This window comes from Elaeis guineensis, chromosome 13 (genome assembly GCF_000442705.2).
Source record: "Elaeis guineensis isolate ETL-2024a chromosome 13, EG11, whole genome shotgun sequence".
Classification (NCBI taxonomy): Eukaryota; Viridiplantae; Streptophyta; class Magnoliopsida; order Arecales; family Arecaceae; genus Elaeis; species Elaeis guineensis.
In genome coordinates, this window is record NC_026005.2 from 55,433,872 (window position 1) to 55,450,282 (window position 16,411).

Below are 16,411 nucleotides of genomic sequence, written 5' to 3' on the forward strand. Positions count from 1 at the left end.
ATATAATCGCGATGCCGTTCGTCATTTTATAAGAGAAAAACAAAATATAAAAAAATATATTAGATTGAAGGAGGTACAAAGCAGATCAGATAGATATGACTATAAATATATAAATATTTTTACAAAAAAAAAAAATGAAAGTACATATCGGTCTGGTTCAAGTTAAATTGGGTTACCTGAACCAGTCTAATCAGGTGGTCTGTTCGATTCATCTCTCCGCTTGGCTGGAACCCGGCCTGCTCGTTGGTATAAGTTTTTAGGGTTTCAGTTGCCCTACCTCTTTTGCTTTCATCACTGTCCTCCACCACCACCACCTCCACCTCTTTGGCAACTTCGCGATGGCAAATCCTCCAGCCAAGAACGCCCCAAAGCTTCCAGTCCCGGGCCGCCGGAACATCCTCATCACCAGTGCTCTCCCCTATGTCAACAACGTCCCCCACCTTGGCAACATCATAGGCTGCAAGTTCTCCCCATATTTCTCTATTTTTTAGCTTTTTCCCTTTTTTTTCAATCAATGTTTGTTTTTTTCTTGAATTTTTGTTGCTATCATTGGAAAGATGAGATCGTTTTGATTCGTTGCAGCTGTTCTGAGCGCTGATGTGTTTGCTCGTTACTGCCGGCTTCGAGGCTACAATGCTATTTATATTTGTGGGACAGATGAGTATGGGACGGCCACAGAGACCAAGGCTATGGAGGAGAATTGCTCACCGAAAGAGATATGCGATAAGTTAGTGCCTACCAACATTCAACTATGAATTTAGTTATATTGCTTTATACCTTATACTGAAACTTATAATGTAGAGCTGTAAATCTATTCTGTTTATAATGGTCTGTTGTATTTGAACATGTTCTAGATTTTAGATTTTAAATGCTATCTGAATTTTGAGTCAGAAAGAAAATATAACCTTTTCTTTTAACTTATGTGCATGTACCTGCGAATGAGTCTTAAGTTGCATTCTAGAAATTGCGTCCACCTTGCTTTGACTAAAGAGCTGGTCATAGCAGAAATATGCAAAGTTGATATGGAAAGTGCATGACTTGATTTTGTTCAACTTGGCAAAGGTCCAGCTAATGCAATCGGTATTTCAATGGTGGGGGGTCAAGGTAGGAGTTTCACTATAGGAGCTAGAGGGAGTTGTTTTAGATACATGAGTTCAGACATGGTGTTCGTAAAGCTTCTCAAAACAAGCTTGGTCCAAAATGTCTGCTTGGCATGATGATTTGTGGTAACCATGTGATGCATAAGGGTAATGAGGAATAATGCTCTTTGTTGCTGACAAGAGTCAAAATTATATCTAAGTAGCCTTGTTTCTGTAATTGGCATTTGTTTAGTCTCGTCTCCCTTATACCTTAGGAAGCTTTTTAGTTAATTAGATTAAGGATTTGTCATCTAATTGCTCTATGGCAGGTTAGATGTAAAGTCGTGACATGATGATTCTGTTACAGACATAACAAGAGGTGCTCAAACACTAGCAAAGGCAGTGTACAAGAGCATTGATTGCTACAAGACAAGCATCCTTGTGAGCTTTATATGGCATGAAAAGGAATCCAGGATAGATCTTCTTAGGTACAATTTTGACAATGTAAATTATAAATTTTGATTATAATATACCTAAAGCAGATTTGCCTAGGCATAACTAGTTAGCTCTATAGTTGAGAGCTTATATCAAAATTTTATTATTTCAGCGTAAGACTTAAAATCTAGAATTACCATGGCATTCATGTCCAGCCGTATGTCTCAGTAGTAGTCTTGTCCAAAAATATTAAAGGCTCAAGGGACATTGAGATGCCAAGATTTCTTGGAGCCTAGGTGCAACGTCTGTGTCTTAGCACAGTAAGTTGGAAATATGAAAAATGATAAAATTCATGTTTCACCCAACAAGAGAAATAGTGGTCACAATTTCTTATACTCATATAAGGAGGAGGAAGAAGAGGACTAACCTATGGCATTCATGTCCAGCCGTATGTCTCAGTAGTAGTCTTGTCCAAAAATATTAAAGGCTCGAGGGACATTGAGATGCCAAGATTTCTTGGAGCCTAGGTGCAACGTTCATGTCTTAGCAGAGTAAGTTGGAAATATGAAAAATGATAAAATTCATGTTTCACCCAACAAGAGAAATTATGGTCACAATTTCTTGTACTCCTATAAGGAGGAGGAAGAAGAGGACTAACCTATGAAGAATCTATGAGTTGAAACTGCAATTTATCAAGCAAGAAGTAGGAATTAGGAGGACAAAGAAGTGGAGGATTTAATAGTGAACAAGTGCATAGTTGAAACCCTAATCCAGTGCTTCTACATAGTCTTTCACCCTCTATTCTTGGTGTACAAGTCATGTTTTTCTTTGCTTCTTAATTCGTTAGCATTACTTGCTCAATAACGTTGGACTTTTTCTTTTAGTGGGTTTGGCACTAGAGGTGTGCCTTGATATGTGTTAGGGTTCATGTAGAAGAAACAAGCATGGAGTGCCTTTGGGCAGCTTGTTAAGGGGGCGGCACCTGGTGGGAGCTAAAGTGCTAGAGATGGGCCTTGTGCCTTGGGGGTGCCTTAGTGCACTTTTCATGTGGGTCCTATCCATTTTTGTGATTTTTGGGTTACATAAAAGAAGGATGAAGAAGCTAAGTGGGTCCTATCCATTTTTGTGATTTTTGGGTCACATAAAAGAAGGATGAAGAAGCTAAATGGGTCATATTATAGGTCTATTTTGGAATTTCTGTTGTGTAGGAGTAACTCATTCGCTTGGATGTTAGCTTTCCATATTTAGAGATTGCCTTTTGCTAAAAATTTCATGAAGCAAGCTGGATATGTGTTGTGGTGGTGTTAAATCTATTGTATGGAGTCAAAAGTTAAAGTTGATCATGCTTGTATTCATCATTATGCTTAGCTTATTATGATCATAACTCATTTTTAATTATTTCTGCACATTTAATATTTTTATACTTGTAGTGAATTTCTTCTTTCAATGGGCCAAGTACCTAAACTGGAATAATCTTTTAGGATCACAATTTCACGCAATTGGACCCTTAGGCATTGCTTAGAACTGGGATAAAGGGTGTTTATCCCCAGTTTATCTGATAAATCTTGCCAAATGCTAGATTTTGGGGTCAGAATAAGTTATATCTGACAGTTCGATCAATGCCTTTGCTATCCCGTATTAACCAAGTTTAACTTATATCAAAGGAACCATGATACAAGTTTAAACTTGGTTAACTTGGTTTAAACTCTCTCTCTCTCTTTCTTATCCATGCCATTATGAGGAGAAATGACTGATTTAGCCCTTTGCTATATAAAATACTATTAATGTTGATATCATAATATTGTCCTAATGATATTACCTAAATAATATATAATATATGCTATCATGACATTATCTTATATGTTACATTATATGCTGAACTATAATATATTATATTATGTTAACCGTTAAGTTATATTATCTATGAAAGTACTTTATGATATAATATTTAAATTTAATAGTTATTATAATATTATACCATATTCTATTGAATATACTATTGTATATATCAGAAATATATTATATCATTATATAATATAATTCATATTGTATCATTTTATGATTGATATATATTATACCATTTTGTGATATTATGTATTGTATTATATATAATATTATACTATATAATATGTTGTATAACATTATAATCATATTGTCATATTATAAAATGTTATGATATTGAATATTAGAGATTGGAAGGACATACTTGTCCAATTTCATGAATACGCACCTTTTCCCCAATTATCCTCCAGTAACATCCAAACAACATTTGTTATCTGATGCGGGACAATCCTAAAAAGAAAATCAATCCTAATAATCAAGCTCTCTTCTGTTCATCAACAACAAATCACGTCCGGTCAGGGGCTCATTATTCCCAGGACAGACATTATAGTTGCCTATACTCTGCTCAGGAGGCGTGATTGATTGATACGACACTAAAGCGAGATCAATCTAAATGATACAGACGAATGCCATTCGAGAGATCAGTAAATAATTAGCAATAGAAAATTTCATAAACAGATAGCAGAAATTAAACATGCTCACGAGTAAATGCAAAAAAAGAAATAAGAATGGAACGAGAGAAAATAAAACATTAAACCCGTGAGAAAATCCAAGAAGATGATAAGAATCCAGATCGTGGTAGTTAAGAAACTACTCTGATTAGGGCTCTTAATCTTTTAACCAAACAGATCCATCGATAAAGAACTAGGTCTTTACCAACATCGGATTAAAAAAAAAAAAAAATCAAAGATCAACTGTTAAGGAACGAAGGTCCTTGACAGCATATGATCTGTAGAATAAGAAATCACTCCTCTCAGCACGACAGATAAAAATTCTGGAGGAGACAGATCTTCTCTTGACGGAATAGGCTTGCGTGGGTAGATGGTGGAGTCGATCAAAGTCGTAGGAACACTGAATCTTAAGTAGAAGGAATAGGATAGAAAGTGGGCCTCACACCCTCCCCTTGTGGGGCGATTTTGGGTCTCACACCCTCTCCCTCTCGGAGCGATTGACACAAGTATTTGTGGAGTTTGTAAAATCATTCATTGTCTTTTTTCATGAAAGATACAAGGATTTATATAGGACTCTAAGGGTCCTGTTTGTTTAGGAATCTCTTATCTTTACAAGGAAGAAATCAATCCTCCACAAAAAAAGTAAAACATTATAATCTACCATAGGAAAGAAATCAGCCTTCAACAAAATAAGTAAGTAGCCAAGAACTCTTAAGGAATTCTAAGGAAGAAATGGAACTCCATGTGGGTGCTTGATGCTTGACACAACTTGACATGAGCACGGCACATGCTGGCATGCATATTTCTTCTCTTGGCATGTGGAGAGTGGTGGCTCCAAAGGTGACATGGACAAATCCAAGTATGGCCCCATGGACCCAAAGCCAAATACATTAAAATTTATTGACTGAAAATAAATAACTGAAGTAGAATCAATTTAATGAGGCTTCTTCGATCCAAATCGAACTTAAATCATGTTGCTGATTTTTGATGGCTCTGGTGTCCGCACCAATTCTCCCGGGGTGGGAAAAACTCGACCCTGTCGAGTGTGGATCGATTCCGCTCTGGTGATGCTCAAGTAGATCGGGATCAATGCGTTGCAGCTCTTCTCGAGTGATCCAGGTATCTTCAGATTCCGGTTGACCTCGCCATCTGACCAGATACCGCTGATAGCCTCGACTCCGGGTGAAAAGGATCTGCTTATCCAAAATTCTCTCAATCTGATCGTGTTTTGCTGACATTTTGGCTGGTGGACACTCAGGGATAGGTTCGCTCTCAAAGGTTGGTTCAGGTTCAAATGACTCACTAGGTATCCGAGTTGGTTTTTTATAGGCGACAAGATCTGTAATGTTAAAAGTAGAGCTAATTCCAAAATCAGAAGGTAGGTCCACAACATACGCATTTGATCCGATTTTCTTTATGATCTTAAACGGACCTGCTCCTCGGGCATGTAATTTCTTCACGGTTCCGGGGGGAAATCGTTCAGGCTTTAATCGAACCATCACATAGTCTCCCTCTGCAAACTCTTGAACACGTCGATGAGAATCTGCATTCTGTTTATAAATTTTATTACTCATACTAATTTTTTTACTGATCTCTTTATGCAGACTCTTGACATGCTGTGCAAATGACTCTGCAGATTCGAAAATCCTAGCATGCATGGGTAGTGGGATGAGGTCTATTGATTTTCTAGGTTGATATCCATGAACTACTTCAAAAGGACTCATGCCAATGGACCTATTAACAGAGCTATTATATGCAAATTCGGCTCGGGGCAGTAAAAGATCTCAGTTACCCATATGTTCCCCAATCAAGCAACGCAAAAGATTTTCAAGACTTCTATTAACCACTTCGGTCTGACCGTCTGTTTGCAGATGATAGGCAGAAAAAAATTTTAGTTTTGTGCCTAAAAGATGCCATAGGGTTTTCCAAATGTAGCTCATAAATCTTACATCCCTATCAGAAACAATGGTTTTAGGCAATCCATGTAGTCTAACAATTTTATCAAAGTATATCCTTGCAACTTTCGACGCATCAGACGTTTGGCAACAGGGCAAGAAATGGGCCATTTTTGAAAATCTATCTACAACCACTAGAATAGAATCATGCTTCCTAGCTGTCCTAGGTAATCCCAAAACAAAATCCATACTAATATCTTGCCAAGGACAGTCTGGTATAGGTAAGGGTGTATATAAGCCGGTGTTTTGTTTTCTCTGCTTGGCCATGGCACATGTTCTACATTGGGCAACAATTCGGGCGACATCTCTTTTCAAGCTTGGCCAAAAGAACTGGGCTTCTACCAACTCTATAGTTTTATTCCTACCAAAGTGTCCAGCTAATCCTCCAGCATGTAATTCCCAAACTAAAAAATCTCTTAAAGATGTACGGGGGATACACAGCCTAGTTTCTCTAAATAGGTAACCATCCTGAAGGGTATATTCACTACGTTCTCTAGATGGCCCCTTACATAAAGCGGTAAGTATGTCACCAAAATCTGGACACTTCTCATAATTTTCTTTAATCTTATCAAAACCAACAACTTCTATACTAACGGTGGACAGCAAAGTATGACGACGACTCAGGGCATCAGCAGCACGATTCTCTACACCTGCACGGTGTTTCAAAACAAAAGTATAGGCTTGCAAAAACTCAACCCACCTACCGTGTCTATGATTCAATTTCTTTTGAGAATTCAGGAATCTAAGGGCCTCATGATCAGAGTACAAAACAAATTCTTGCGGTAGTAGGTAATGCCTCCAATATCTTAAAGCTTGAATTACCGCATAAAACTCCTTATCATAGGTAGAATACTTGAGTTTAGAATCGTTAAGTTTCTCGCTAAAGTATGCTACCGGATGACCTTCTTGACTAAGGACACCACCAATCCCAACTCCAGACGCATCGCACGCTACTTCAAAAACCTTAGAAAAATCAGGAAAACGTAAGATTGGGGCATGAGTCATCTTGTCCTTAATGTCTAGAAAGGCTCTATTGGCTGTCCTAGTCCATTCGAAATTTTCCTTTCTAATGCAGTCAGTGATGGGAGCGACTATGGTGCTAAACCCTTTTATGAACCTACGATAAAAGGTTGCTAATCCATGAAAACTCCGCACGTCATGCACACTCTTGGGCACCGACCACTCAACTATTGCTCTAATCTTTTCAGGATCAGCAAATACACCATTGGGGGTAACAACAAAACCTAAAAAGATGATATGGTCTGTCATAAAAGCACACTTCTTAGGATTAGCATACAAGCTTTCTGCTTTAAGAACTTGACACACTCTTTGGAGGTGATCTAAATGGTCTTCCCTAGTTCGACTATAGATCAAAATGTCATCAAAATATACGACTACAAATACTCCTATAAATGGTCGTAGTACTTGGGTCATCAACCTCATGAAGGTACTAGAGGCATTAGATAATCCAAATGGCATCACCATCCACTCATATAAACCATTTTTTGTCTTGAAAGCAGTTTTCCACTCATCTCCCGGTCTAATCCTTACTTGATGGTAACCACTCTTAAGATCGATCTTAGAAAAGATAGTGGATCCGGCCATCATATCTAACATGTCATCTAACCTAGGGATGGGAAAGCGGTACTTAATGGTGATCTTATTAATGGCACGGCTATCTATGCACATCCTCCATGTACCATCCTTCTTTGGAGTCAGTAGTGCAGGAACTGTGCAAGGACTCAAACTCTCCCTCACAAATCCTTTTTTTATCAGCTCTCCAACTTGTTTTTGTAGCTCGGCATGCTCATTAGGGTTCAACCTATAGTGGGGCAAGTTGGGTAGGGTAGATTCAGGAACTAAATCAATGGCATGTTGAATGTTTCTCATAGGCGGTAAGTAATCTGGAAGATCCTCAGGAAAGACATCATGAAACTCAGTAAGAAGGCTAGCTACTTCCTTAGGATAATCCACCTTAGAATCCTCACGAACTTCTCTAGCAACAAGCATCCAAACTGGTGATCCTTCACTCATGATCGTCTCTAATTCTTTAGCACCTATCAGATTGAGGCTTTTCTTCTTAAGATTTTCTTTTGGTCCATCGCCTATCTTTCTATTAGTAGCCTTAGGTGGGGAAGGATTAATCGTGATCTTCTTACTCTGATGAGTAAAGCTGCAGGAGTTGGTACGGCCATAAATCGTAACATCATTGTCGAATAGCCAAGGCCGACCTAATATGATACTTCCGACTTCCATGGGTAAGACATCGCACCACACATGATCCTGATAGGAATGAAGCTGGATGGGCACACGGCATCTAAATTTGATGGGAATAGAGGATGAATCAATCCAAGACACACGGTATGGACTAGGATGATCTACAGGAGTTAATCCTAATCGCTTAACCGTGTCGGTGGAGATGGCGTTGATACAGCTACCGCTATCAATGATCACCTTACAAATTTTATCGCCAAATTTTATGAAGGTATGGAAAATAGAGGTCTTACGCCAGTCTTCACTTTCCTTAGTTTGGGCTAGGACATACCTAACGACTCCAAGCCTAAGGTTTGACTCAGGTGTGGCATAACCTAGGATGTCCTCAGTACTCTCAAATTGCTCGGCTAAATCTGGATCAACTTCATAAACTTCCTCCTCAATATTTTCTAGAGTTTCTCCTTCTAATTCTTTTACGAATAATGATCGGTTGGGGCATTGTGCAGCAAAGTGACTGTAACCATGGCACTTGAAGCAATGAGATCGAGAACTACTTCCTTTTGATAACTCTCCTATAGCTCCTTTTCCTTTATCTTCTTTTCTCCCAATAGGATTTGTAAGTGGAGGTCTGTTACTAGGAGTTTGATTAATATTAGGTCTCGATCCAGAAGGGGTTACTCGGTTGGGTTCAGGACGACGGGGAGTCGAATATCTAGAAAATCTTTCAAAATCTAAGGCAAGTTGATAAGCTTGTTCCAACGTGGTTACCTCTTGCAGAAAGAGCTCACGCTGAATATCCTCTCGTAATCCAGCTCTAAATCTAGATAAGGTAACAACTCTATCTTCGGCTACTCCACATCTCATGAGGTATTCATCAAATCTCGTGATATACTCGGTGACTGATCTATTCCCTTGAGTAAGCCTCTGCCATTGATCTAAAAGTCTTTGTTGGTAAGAGGTGGGGAGGTACTTCTCTCTGAGTTTTTCTTTCATCTCATTCCAGGTTTCTATCGGATCTTGTCTTCTCTGATTGAGAAGACGCTCAACACTTTCCCAATAAAGTCGGGCTTGCCTCACCAATTTCATCCTAGCAAACCTAACTCTTCTTGCTTCAGACATTTCGTACCATCCAAAATAGTGGTCCATACCTGATTCCCAATCCAGGTACTCTCTCGGATCTAGAACTTGATCGACCTATAGGGGCACGCCTGCACCATAACCAGTTCGATCAAGATGATGCTCTGATACCAAATTGATGCGGGACAATCTTAAAAAGAAAATCAATCCTAATAATCAAGCTCTCTTCTGTTCATCAACAACAAATCACGTCCGGCCAGGGGCTCATTATTCCCAGGACAGACAGTATAGTTGCCTATACTCTGCTCAGGAGGCATGATTGATTGATACGAGACTAAAGCGAGATCAATCTAAATGATACAGACGAATGTCATTCGAGAGATCAGTAAACAATTAGCAATAGAAAATTTCATAAATAGATAGCAGAAATTAAACATGCTCACGAGTAAATGCAAAAAAAGAAATAAGAATGGAACGAGAGAAAATAAAACATTAAACCCGTGAGAAAATCCAAGAAGATGATAAGAATCCGGATCGTGGTAGTTAAGAAACTATTCTGATTAGGGCTCTTAATCTTTTAACCAAACAGATCCATCGATAAAGAACTAGGTCTTTACCAACATCGGATTAAAAAAAAAAAATAATCAAAGATCAACTGTTAAGGAACGAAGGTCCTTGACAGCATATGATCTGTAGAATAAGAAATCACTCCTTCTCTCAGCACGACAGATAAAAATTCTGGAGGAGACAGATCTTCTCTTGACGGAATAGGCTTGCGTGGGTAGATGGTGGAGTCGATCAAAGTCGTAGGAACACTGAATCTTAAGTAGAAGGAATAGGATAAAAAGTGTGCCTCACACCCTCCCTTTGTGGGGCGATTTTGGGTCTCACACCCTCTCCCTCTCGGAGCGATTGACACAAGTATTTGTGGAGTTTGTAAAATCATTCATTGTCTTTTTTCATGAAAGATACAAGGATTTATATAGGACTCTAAGGGTCCTGTTTGTTTAGGAATCTCTTATCTTTACAAGGAAGAAATCAACCCTCCACAAAAAAGTAAAGCATTATAATCTACCATAGGAAAGAAATCAGCCTTCAACAAAATAAGTAGCCAAGAACTCTTAAGGAATTCTAAGGAAGAAATGGAACTCCATGTGGGTGCTTGATGCTTGACACAACTTGGCATGAGCACGGCACATGCTGGCATGCATATTTCTTCTCTTGGCATGTGGAGAGTGGTGGCTCCAAAGGTGACGTGGACAAATCCAAGTATGGCCCCATGGACCCAAAGCCAAATGCATTAAAATTTATTGACTGAAAATAAATAACTGAAGTAGAATCAATTTAATGAGGCTTCTTCGATCCAAATCGAACTTAAATCATGTTGCCGATTTTTGATGGCTCTGGTGTCCGCACCATTATCCCTGGTCAACATCCAAACTCTTTTCACAAACCACATTTTGGGTACTTTTAGTCCATACTTTGTGATTAGAACCTTCAGTTTTATCGGACATGGAAGTTCTTCACAGGGAGTATCAAGTTCGATAAGTTTTATCAAGCTTCATGCAGATTTGACTAATAAAGATTGTTCTTCTTTTTTCTAAAAAAACACAGATTGTTGATAAGACCTTAAAGTTTGTTGGAAATCATATGGTTTTAAAATAACTACTATTATTAAATATAGCATTTAGGTTCAAAAGATCTCTGTAGTTATGTAACAATGCTATTGGAAAAATCATAACAGGAAATGAAAGAAGCCTAATGTCCTAAGCTCACAAAGTCAAATAGAAACAACACAATGGATCAATGATAGAGTCATAGAGATTTTAATTTGGTGGATGATCGAGGGGGCGGAGTATTAAATAATCCAAATTCATTGAATGATGAATAAACCAGGTAAATTGTTTGAAATAGAAATCTGAAACATGAGGAAACTAGCTTGATGATACCAAACAAAAGTTTTATGGAGTTCACGTTATCAAATTGCATAGTGAAACAAAGAACTCAGGTAGCTATTTGCATAGTACATGACACATGAGTGTCAAGTGTCCAGGTGTCCTGAAGAATCAGACATGGCAATTCTGAAAAAAAAAGGGGGATATGCGAACATGGCTAATAAATAAATATAAATAAATAAATAAAAATAACTAAAAATTGATTTACTAATTGAGCTTGTAGGTTAATAGGTATTTTGGTTTAATAATATCCCATTCTACCTCAATCCTTTAGAAAGGTTTTGGTACCTTATCAAAAATGAAAATGGAAGAGAATTATACAGTTCAGTCGTACAAAATGCCATGTGTTGGGCATGATGGGATCTTAAAACACTTGCTTCAAGGCATTTCTTTGGGCCTCCTGTTAGTTTGACATCACTCAGGAAAAAAGTTTAAACCCTTTGCAAGGTATGAGACCTGGTTCAGCTGCTATTCCCCTATCCTGTCATCGCCTCTCAGGCTGAGAAGAAATGGATGGGTAAAGTCAAAAAGAGGAGACTAGGGAAGAAAGGAAGTTCTCACTGCTTTGAGGTAATGAAAAAGGTTGGTAAAGAAGGTGCACTGCTCCATCCTTGCCTATTCTTTCTCTTCTTCTTTCTTTCCTTTTTCATCATTCCTTTCTTTTGTAGGTTAATCGGGTCTTAAAGAGATGAGAACCATGTCCTTATCTCTCTTCTTTTATTTTTTTTCTTTTTTTTAAAATATATATATATAAGAAATCCTTCATCGCTTCTGTCACAGCAAGATTGGGTGCAGATGCTCTTTCATTTAATTTGGGAGACCATTGGTTAGGATTTTGGGGAGGGATGGAAGCCTAGGAGTGTGTCCCCAGCATATCACAGCATATCCCGGTGTTGTGTCATGTCCCCATGGGACATGGCAAAAACCCCTAACCCTGTGTCCAGGTAACACTGGGTAGACCAGCACTTGAAACCATTGCCATGTGAAGGAACACCAATATCTGGTTGAAACTTGCTTAGTCCACCCAAACTGTCTTCTTTGAAAATGAATCTAGACATCTTAGTTCCAGAGTACTGCAATCCATATTTATGCACAACTCAGGTCATGTATGATATGCTAGTAGGGTTGTGCATTCTTCTGGGCTAGGCTATGAGTTTTACCTTACCCAACTCATGTTTAAGACAATTTCGGCTAAGAAATAATTGGATCAGGCTGAGCTTGAAAAAAGAAAATGCTTTTGCTGGTAGATGCTGAGCCTTACAACCTGGTTTTGCTTGGCCCACTTATGAATGAGGTACCCATGGTGGTGAAAAAAATAATCAATGCATTTGTTAGGTTGTAGCATAACAAGGAGGAAGTTCGATTAAACTTGCATTCCAAAAATATAAAATTAATAGAACTCATGCTATTTTTTTTAAAATAAATAGATATAAAAAAGTATTTTAGCAATCAGTGATTGGATTATTTCTAAGCTGAAAATAGGCTTGTTTCGCCTAAGTTATTAGTTTTGCCAGCTGTTTGCACCACATTCGTACCAATGGTTATGATACGATGACCCATCAATAACAGGCCTCAAAAGACCATCTAGCATAAATCGGGTAATATTAGATCTTCAGAAGAGATATTTTTTGTAGACCGAATTAGTGGTTTTGGAAGGATGTCCACCATCAATCAAATATCAAGGTACAAACTAAGAACATAATTAGTAGGCTAAATTACTCAGCCAGTAGGCCGAAATACATAGATAATAGGCTAAGTTATGCTCAGTCAGTAGATTGAAGTACTTAGACAACAGGATGAAAGGCATAGATACTTGGTTGAATACTATTAGAAGAATACCAATCTTAGACCAAGTATCAGAAAAATAGGCCGAAATGCCAAGAATGTAGGTTGATACGCCAAGAGTACAAGCTTGTATGCTAAGGATGCAGGCTGATATGTCTATCAGCCTAGGTGTAGGCTGATACGCTAAAAGTGCAGGTCAAGATCTGCGAAATTGGTATTGGGATCCGTATCAGTCGGTGGTCGATTAGGCTCGGTACATGGTGAATTTGGTGGTTCGGTCCGGTTCAACAAATCGAGTAAAATTATTTTTTTTCAAATTTTTAATCTTGGTACATATTGGTATGCTTCAGTTCGATACGGTGTTGGGAGGTACGGCTCGATATCGAGGATTTGATGGTGGTTTCGAAAGATAGGGCTGAATTGATTTGGCCCCGCATCGGTTTGGCTTGGTACGAGGTGAATCGGGTAGTTCGGTCTGGTTTAGCAGACCATGGTGCAGGTTGATATGCTAAAGGTGCCAGTTGATACACTTATCGGCCTAGGTGCAGGCCGATATATGCTAAGAGTGCAAGTTGATATGCTAACAGTGCAGAATGATTCACCAAGGGTGCAAGCCAATATGCCTATCAGCCTAGGTGTAGGCATTAAGAGTGCATGCCAAGTAGCAGGGATGTGTATCTAGATGGCGAGAGTTATCGACCTAGGATGAGGCCTTTATGGATCAAAGTATTAGGATGGTGGCTAGTCAACTATTGCCACTATGTATAGAAGTGGTCATGGTACATACCATGAGTGGGAATGATGGTTTATTTGGCACATAGTAGAAAGGTTAAGTGTCCAAAATGAATAATGGTACTATCCCTCTACCATCCATGATGTGAAAAGAGGATAACACTACCTACCAAGTGTGGCAGTAGTGGCCCATGTGGCATACTATAGCAAAGATAAGTGTCCAAAAGGGGTAATGATTCCCATTTTTCCACCATCCATGATGTGAGAAGAAAGGAAGCACTGCTATTTTGGCAATAGTGGCCCATGTGGTACACAACAGCGAAGACAAGTGTTCAAAGCCAAGTAGTGGCATCCATCTTACTAGTTGAAAGTGCTTGTAATTATCAGGTTGTAACCATGGAAGAGGACCCTTTTTAGAACAGTGAAACCTGTTTTATATTATCTTCACTACTTTACTTTGCATTAGTTTCTTTTACAGTAGATTTATAGTAGTAGGTAGCCTTCCATGATCTTTGAAGTCCTTGAAGTTTCAAGGTAGTCAAATCCAATTTTATCCTTTTCAAATTCCGGACCAATGGGCATGCCATGGAAGTCTTCTTGCATTGTCAACTGCTTGGCATCTCTACTTTTGGCCAGAAAATTGGGGAAACACCAACTCGAGCATAACTAATTAGAATATGGTTGAAGCTTAGGCTGCATGTTGGCTGAGCTTGGGCTGTTCTCTTGCAAGACAACCTAAAGCCCCAAGACGACCTTTATTCCGGTCCAACCCAATTTATATGCACCTTGAACTTGCCACTTGAACTGGTCTAAACAAATCAACTGACAACATTAACAAAGCCTGGCCTGTTGCTTTCTGCTGCTATTGCCCTTTGAAGAATCATCTATATTTTAACTGCAGGCCTCAACTACATTGACCTTTATCAAACATTGTGCAGAATTGTGGTTTCTGCTTCCGATTTTATTTTAATTTTTGATAAGGTTTTATTGGAACTTAACATATAGCATGTACCATACAATGTTATAGTGCAAGTTTACTAAATTGATAGTTGTTTTTGGTTCTTATGATATCAATCTAATGTGCCAAACATATTGAAAGCCTTTAAATGAAATTAATTACAAGTTCTGCTTGCCTAGTTACTTTAACGTTTAAAGATGTGCTTGATGTTCTGATTTTCATCTTGATTGTTGTATACTTGTCCAGAAATATGAAGGAACTCTTATCAAGAGAAAGGAACTTGTACAAAATAGTAGTATAATGTGACATGGTACTAATATGACGCTATCACCATAAATTGTTAATGGCATGTCAACCCTGAAACATGTGTGAAGTATCATTACCAAATATGCATTTGTATATCAAGCATCATACTAATGTTCCACTGGTTTCATGCTATTTATATTGTATCCAGTACTGCTTCTGAAACTGATAATAATATAAGTATGATACTAATTAGCATGCTTACTTTGTATAGCTTGGCCTTTTTCCCAAGTGTTACATTTCCTCTGTATAATCAAAATTTTTCTACTGATGATACACGCCACAATAGGTCAAATGTTAACAAAAGAGTCAAAAGATACATAAGATCAGTTTAGAATTGTTTGACAATTTACATGGTTTCTTATTAGTAACTGCTCAGTTTTGGAAGATATGATAGCTATCAACTGACTTTCATACCATGCTTGTTAGTCTATGTTCACTGTTCACTCAGTAGCAAAGGATAACAATAAGGACTAATTAAAATCATACCTGGTTTCCATGTTTCTTACTGCAGACATGTAGGGTTTTTGATCTCTAGTGGAAATGTTTATTCACTATTGTAATGCTTATGTTGTATTCATTCTTTAGTTGTCCTATATGGGAAAGCATATATGATATTTATGCAATTTACCATGCAGATTTTCATTTAAAACAGGGGGCTGAGTTTACACATGAAGCCTCCATGTTTAGCCTGCTGGACTTGCCCAATATGCACAATTATGCCTCATTAAAATTTACCTCTCTGCTCGCCATTATGCATGCTTGATCTGCATCCGCAACCTGCAACACCATGCTTGTGCTCGCACAATTAGCTCACATGCTATGCCATCTTTGTGTTCAAGTAAATTACCCTTCTTTGAATCTTGCAGAACAATAGCATGAAACTTGAACCACCGCCAAAGTGGGGTGGGATGCCAACCATCATGCCATTTGGTTGTTGGCTTATAAAAATGTAATATTTTTCATTATTTTTTGCTGAACAAAGTTCATGTATATCAGTATATGTATATACTTAATGCCATGAACTTGTATTGTTGAAATATGTTATACTGTTTCCTCAATTTTCAGTTGCATTTAATAAAAAAAAAACTGTTAGATTTTGCTTATGAAATGAAAAGAAGGAAGAGAAAATGAAACATAAAAGAAAGTTCACTATGTTTATTTAAGACTAATCTTGCGGTTTTGCTACCCTTGAAAATGTTGTTCCTGCCTATGCAGATACCATGCAATTCACAGGGACATTTATAAATGGTTCGACATAAGCTTCGATGAGTTTGGACGCACATCCACACCACAGCAGACTGAAGTATGCCAATCAATATTTCACAAATTGATGGAGAATAACTGGCTTTCTGAAAACACCATGCAGCAAGTATGGTGATAGCTTCCGCATGAGCATAAATTG

The 16,411-nt window shown here is 38.2% G+C and overlaps 1 protein-coding gene across 2 annotated transcripts in view; it reads left to right on the plus strand.

Annotated features, from left to right (window-relative positions):
* Window positions 1-259: 259 nt before the first annotated feature.
* Window positions 260-16,411, plus strand: part of LOC105032792 (probable methionine--tRNA ligase) — a 39,087-nt gene continuing 22,935 nt past the window's right edge. Inside the window, exons 1-3 of one of the 2 annotated variants that reach the window (XM_073247633.1) lie at window positions 260-459; window positions 583-727; window positions 16,225-16,378. In XM_073247633.1, coding sequence (XP_073103734.1) covers window positions 339-459; window positions 583-727; window positions 16,225-16,378 — 420 coding nt within the window. In that variant the 5' untranslated portion in view covers window positions 260-338. The remainder of the gene's footprint in view (window positions 460-582; window positions 728-16,224; window positions 16,379-16,411) is intronic. The other variant, XM_010907357.4, reaches the window with a different exon arrangement.